Source organism: Macrobrachium rosenbergii, chromosome 15, assembly GCF_040412425.1.
Source record: "Macrobrachium rosenbergii isolate ZJJX-2024 chromosome 15, ASM4041242v1, whole genome shotgun sequence".
Lineage (NCBI taxonomy): Eukaryota > Metazoa > Arthropoda > Malacostraca > Decapoda > Palaemonidae > Macrobrachium > Macrobrachium rosenbergii.
In genome coordinates this window covers 23958320-23964926 of record NC_089755.1, presented here as the reverse complement: position 1 = coordinate 23964926, position 6607 = coordinate 23958320, and the positions used below count along the sequence as shown (strand labels likewise).

At 36.4% G+C, this 6607-nt stretch overlaps 1 protein-coding gene across 1 annotated transcript; it reads left to right on the top strand.

The window, feature by feature from the left end:
• The first annotated feature begins 1195 nt into the window (after nucleotides 1–1195).
• On the top strand, nucleotides 1196–3698 carry LOC136846391 (uncharacterized). The gene is made up of 3 exons (XM_067117188.1): nucleotides 1196–1271; nucleotides 2757–2944; nucleotides 3064–3698. The coding sequence occupies exons 2-3, from the start codon at nucleotides 2895–2897 to the stop codon at nucleotides 3614–3616; spliced, it is 603 nt and encodes a 200-aa protein (XP_066973289.1). The 5' UTR covers nucleotides 1196–1271; nucleotides 2757–2894; the 3' UTR covers nucleotides 3617–3698.
• Nucleotides 3699–6607: the final 2909 nt, after the last annotated feature.

Here is a 6607-nt window from a genome sequence, read left to right as displayed (position 1 = left end):
CTTTTGGAACCTGTCTCTCCCCTTAATTTTTAATTATTTTATTTCTGACAACAAACATTGTGTATTTGTATCTTTATATTCTTATGACTTCGCTGCCTATTTTTTTATTATACCTTGCACATACGCTATTTTATTTTACTTTATTACTTCATTGAATTTAAATGAAGCAAATATTCCATTATAGATTACCCGATGACGGAGAAGTAAATCTTCGAACTAGTCGCAACAAATATAGATGCTCCTCGTTCAAGCGCTGGTTTTAGTATTCATTATTTGTCTTCGATTCCCATTGAACTCTCCTATTGCTGATATATATATATATATATATATATATATATATATATATATATATATATATATATATATATATATATATATATATATCAGCCATGTACTGGGTAGGTTTGTTTTAAGATATTTTAAGAAATGTATTTTTTTATCTTTATAATTTTATGTAGTGACGTCCCTTTTATTAAACAAAATTGTGCCATTGCAGCCTTGAAAATGCAATGGATTATTGCGAAACGCCGTCAATCAAAATAATAAAAACTTATAGATTGTCAGTGTGCCTCTCCATCTGCCCTTGGTCTCCGTATATTAGGCTTCCGCCTTCATCATCGTCGTATATATATATACATATATATATACACATATACACACACACTTGAGGGGGTTAAAAGGAATTACCTTTGCAAGAGGTGATTTTACAGAAAAGGCAAGTCAAAAGCCACTGTTATTTTCACTGTTCACTTTTGAATCGGAAGAACAACGTGGGCAAAGAAAACCTCCACACATCAGCAGCTTCATGTACATTCGCAAAAGGCTCGTTGAGAAGTGTGCTCGCTCTTCATCGATATTAAATTCAGGCCATTTCTTTCCATTTTCTCTCCCGCTTTCGAGGTCTTCCTCTCCTCTTTCCTCCTTATGCTATCGAATTAGAGGGTTTTCACCAACATGTCTCCCCGCATTCTTTTCACATGTTCAACCCATCTAACACCATTTATCCATACTGCACCTGCGCTTACGTTTTTACCATTTGTACATACCTCAATTTTCATCTTTACAAGTGTTCTGAGTTATAATTTTTATATATAACAATTATTGCACACCTGGCACAATCTGTAACCTAAAAAAGTAAATGTAAGCGGATTCCCTTAATAATATCATCAGCTAAGCTTATAGATAACCAACCAAACTTAAGCGGCTATTACACGGGCGAATTTTCACGCAGCACGGCTCCGTTCGCTCAGCATTTGCTGAACAAACGCTCAGTACGTCCAGCAAAACCCGATTCGCGTATACCCATCACTGCTGGGTGAAATCGCCAGCATTTGTTTACATTCGTTCGGCGGTCGACGTTCACGTGTACGAGCTACAGAGCATCGTCAAGAACATCACCATGCCTGTGCAATGGACATTTGAGATTGAGGAGAGCCTTATTGCAAAAGTGAGATCGCGACCAATCCTAAAAAATCCAGGATCCTTCCTACAACAAGAAAACCCTTAAAAAAGTACTTGTATGGCGAGATAGTGAGGGAACTTCAAGAAGCGTTTCCACATGTAGAAATGAATTAATGATGCAGGTATGTATATTGTTTTTATGTAGTCACTATTTAGTTTTACTGTTCTTGAACACTTTAGGCCATATTTGGTTGTGTGAAGTAAGGTAATCAGCAAAATCATGGCCTAGCTTGGAGCCATGCAAAGCCATGACCTAGCTGGGCTAGGCAAAGCAATGGCCTTGCTAAACCATGCAAAGCCATGGCCTAGCTGGGCTAGGCAAAGCAATGGCCTTGCTAGGCTATGCAATACTATGACCTAGCTAGGCTATGCAATACTATGACCTAGCTAGGCTATTCCTTTCATAGTTCTGTGGCCAGCCAATGTTAGAGAACTGCCATTAGAGGCTAGCTTAACCATAAACACCAACCTAACCTTTGTCAGTCATGTGATATGATACCATTAGCAATTGACAATATGTAATATGGGTTATTTCGTGATAAATACTTTATTAACACTCAACTAGTGGCAAGCCTACTCATATTGCTTAATATACTGTAACAGATATAAGCTAGAATTCAGAGGACATAACGGCACTCTGGGTAGGATAGCATAATTTGAGTATCAAACAGCACCATTATCATTTTTTTGGTGTTTAATTTAGGAAAAGTTATAGTAGAAAAGTTGTTTATATTGTCCTAAAATGTAAGTATGTGAAGGTGGAACTCTTAAAAGGGGGGCCTTGGGGGCATAGCCCCACCAGCTAGGAATTAACCAAGTTAGGGACAGGTTAGGTAGGTGTTTTGGGTTAGGCTAGTGCCCTATAATGTCCTAAAACACCTACCTAACCTCCTGACCTGTCACTGAATTATTGCATGGTTACTATGAGAAATTCTGAATATTGACTATTCACATCTCAAATGTTGCATGTACAAAGAGGGAAATTGTCTCAAGTGTCGTTTCATTGAACAAGTATGAACATACGCTGGCCAAAGGCCCTTTGGATCCCCCGTATTGAGTATTTTAGACTTTGTTTTTTGTTTTTGGATACCAGCCTTAAAAGCTGAAATTCTAACCTAACATACTTAGCCTGGCCAGGAGGCTTCACCCCCTGGATCCCCTGTTGTGCCAACTTATAAAACACCCCTTTCATTTCATTATTTCTATGATTATTATAAGTTAATCAAAATACCCCTTTCATTTCATTATTTCTATGATTATTGTAAGTTAATCAAACTTGAATTTTTCTCTTGCAGATGCTGTAATGATGAAGTTTAGTAGCTAAAAAACATCGTTTCGGAGGGAGCTGGCTAAAATCAAACGAGTAAAAAGTGGCTCAGGAGGAGACTATGTTCCAAAATGGAGGCTCTTTGATTTAATGTTGTTCCTGACTGATGTTGTCACCCCAGGGAAGAGTACATCAAACCTTGAGACTACTGTGTCTGTAAGTATTAAGAATGTATGACTGTTTCAAGTATTATGTTTATTTTTGCATTTCAGATTTATTATAGAAGTTGCCTTAATTTGTATATTCCTTTTTATGATTTACCTTTTTTTTTTCAGCAGGAGTCCCAGTCCTCCCACCAGCAGGAGTCTCAGACCTTCAATCAGCAGGATTCCCAGTTATCCCAATCTCTTTTGGTACAAGTTGACTCCTATCAATCAGCAGGATTCCCAGTTATCCCAATCTCTTTTGGTACAAGTTGACTCCTATCAGTCTGATGATGAAGTCATCCATCAGCCATTGCAGACATTCAACTATGACAGTAGTGTAGATGACATTGATCTGCCTACCCCATCATCTTCACACTCTGTGCAAGGAACAAGTCGATCATCATCATCATCATCATCATCACGGAATAATGAAACGTGTGGTCGAACTCCTACTCCAAAACGTAAAAGGAATATGACACCAGAACATGCACCCAGTGCAACCGAGGTAGCATTATCTTTTTTAAAAACCACTGCACAAGCACAAAGGAAAGAAGACATCCCATACGCAGCAGGGGTTTTTGTAAAAGAAGTAATCTCTGAATTTGCTCGCCATAAACATCCAAAACTTATGCTTAAACTTGCTGCATTCCTAAACAAGTTGAAAGAGGAGGAAGGCAGTTAATCATTGGCCATAAACTGTTGTAAGGTGGTATTTTTTTTCCTGTATGATTTCTTCCATGGGGTATAGATATAACTCACAAAAGAAAAGAATCTGTATCAGGGCCATAATTTTATTTTTTACACATTGCATTATGATGTTAAATAAAAAAAAAAATGGCACAGAAACTTTATTTATCCTATAAAATTTATGCAGAACACTTTTATTGCACTTTTATTTCCTATACAAATATGTTTGTAGCTCTTAATTATCATCACCACAAAAAAAAAAAAGAGCTAGTGTCTGAAGGCCATAGCATCCTGAAATGCTACCTTGCCTTTATTCACAAAATGTGTTGCGTACATTTATAGCCTCCTGCGTCAGGCCATCGCCTAAAGCATTTAAGTTTCCCAGCCAACACCAGTGTCATTACGCCATTGATTTTTAGATGCCCTGCAACTACTCTACCATTATTTACATCGTCTCTGTCGATTAACTCTGGTGCTATTTCATTGTGTCTAGATTCTTTAAATGAATAATTGTGCAACACAAGGGCTGCTAGCGTAATTAGCCTAACACGTTCTTCTTCAGCCACCGCGATTACTACCAAAGCCATTGCCATGGCCATATTCTGGTCATTGGTGCTAGATAGATGAGACATTTCCATGATTATAATGCGTCTTGATGCCAACACTATGACTTTCTAGGGTTTGTTTTGATTTTCCAGCAGCTACTTCTCGATATGGGAACTGAACAGCTGATCACATGGTGCTACCGTTGTCATGGCAACGCACAGTTTGCTTGCTGAAACGGCTGCGTGTGCTCGCGACCGTGTAATAGTTTTGTTCAGCAAATGCTGAGCGAACGGAGCCGTGCTGCGTGAAAATTCGCCCGTGTAATAGCCGCTTTAATATGATACTGTACATTCCAAAAATACTTCCTGAAACCTAAGTTACCAGGAAGTAAGAGGATTAAATGATAGGAAAATATGGCATTTCTACTCCTAAATACTTCCTTGAATCTCAGGTATCAGCGCGTTACTGGAGTAGAGTCAATCAGAATATTGCTTCATTACTTCAAAAACACTTCCTTGAATCTCAGGTATCAGGGAATAAAAGGGTTATGTAAGGTCAATAGGAGCATTTTGCGTTTATACTAGTTAATAAAGTCAAAAAGAATAAAGCATTTCTAATGCAGAAACACCTCCTTACATAAGTCTCAGGTATCAGGAGGTTACAGGAGTAAGTAGGGTCATTAAGAATATTGCAATTCTAGTCCAACGACACCTCCTTGAATCGTAGGTATGTGGACGCATTAGGAGCAAATAATGTCAACGAAAACATTGGGTTTTTACCCACAAAATCACTTCCTTGAATCACAGGTATCTGAGGATTATGGTGGTGCATAAGGTAAATAAGAGGTTGGAAGAAAAAACAGTTAATAAGGCTGGGCCAGACTTTCATCTCCCTACCTCTATATTTTATGATATAAAATTAATTTAAGAACATATTTAAGAAAAAATAAGGCGATAACTTATATATATATACACATATATACATATATATATATATATATATATATATATATATATATATATATATATATATATATACTGTATATATATATATATATATATATATATATATATATATATATATATATATATGTACGTATGTGTATGTGTCTGTATGTATCTATGTATATGTATGTATGTATGTATGTATATATACATACATATATATATATATATATATATATGTACTATATATACATATATATAATATATATATATATACATATATATATACAGTACATATATATGTACTTATATATATACATACAGTATATACATGTATGTATGTATGTATTCATATATAAAGTATATATAAATATACAGTTCATATATATACATATATATGTATGTATGTATATATACATATATGTATACATATACAGTACATATATACATATATATGTGCATATATATATGTATACATATATATATATATATATGAATGTGTTAATGTTCACTCATCAAAGCGAAAGGAAAAATCTTTTTGTTAAAATCTTGAATGAAACGAAGCTTTTTAGAAGGCTATTTAAGGTATAAGAAAACTAAAAGAACTAAACTTTAATTATTGCCTCAGACTAAATTTCAAATGCGTCGTTTATCGTAGTAAATAAAAAAAAAAAAAGCACTGCAACAGTACTTCCGGCAAAAATCGGGTCCTGGGGCTGGACGAAAGAAAAAGCACTAACTTTTGACCAATGGTAAAAGGGTTCCGGCGGAATTACGGCCTTTCTCCTCTTGTTCAGCCTTTCCCTCTCACTCTGTCCCCTCGAGTTGCCTCTTATCTCCCTAATGAATCATCAACGCCCTGATAATGACGTAATTAGCGGTGAAGTTTGGAACAACAGAGGCGCCAGAGCAGTTTGGGAAATTTGCTCGAAGAAAGAAAAGTACCTCATGCTTTGAGTCCTTCGCGGATCTTCCATCTTTACCTTCGGGAAATGAAGTTCAAGGAATCAGATCAGGAAAGGAAGGAAGGAAGGAAAGGAAGAGGATGGCAAGGAATGTTCCAGTTTCGTTGCCAGGACATATTTTCCTGTTCAACATCTGGAGGAAAACGCCTAAGTGGACTCGGAAATATGTATAATGAAGGCTATATTCTGTACGAATATGTAAATAAATTGTGTAATTAAACTTTGATTACCGATAAAAATCACTCCCGTTGTCACCTTTTATGTCGTGAATTTAGGAAATACTCCTAGAGACCTTCTACAGCACTGTCTGAACCTGTCGATCTCATGCACATCGCCATTCATTTCCATCTCGTGAAGATTGTCCACGCTTCCTGGATAACAAGTCCCTTACGCACTGGCACTAAAACTATTTCATCAACTCAACATTTCTTTGGTCTCAGTCTCCTTCCTACCAAGAAGTCACAGCTGAACTCACCTATCCCCTCGTATTTTCTAGACATAACTAAACTGTGTCATAACTTTTAAACCAAT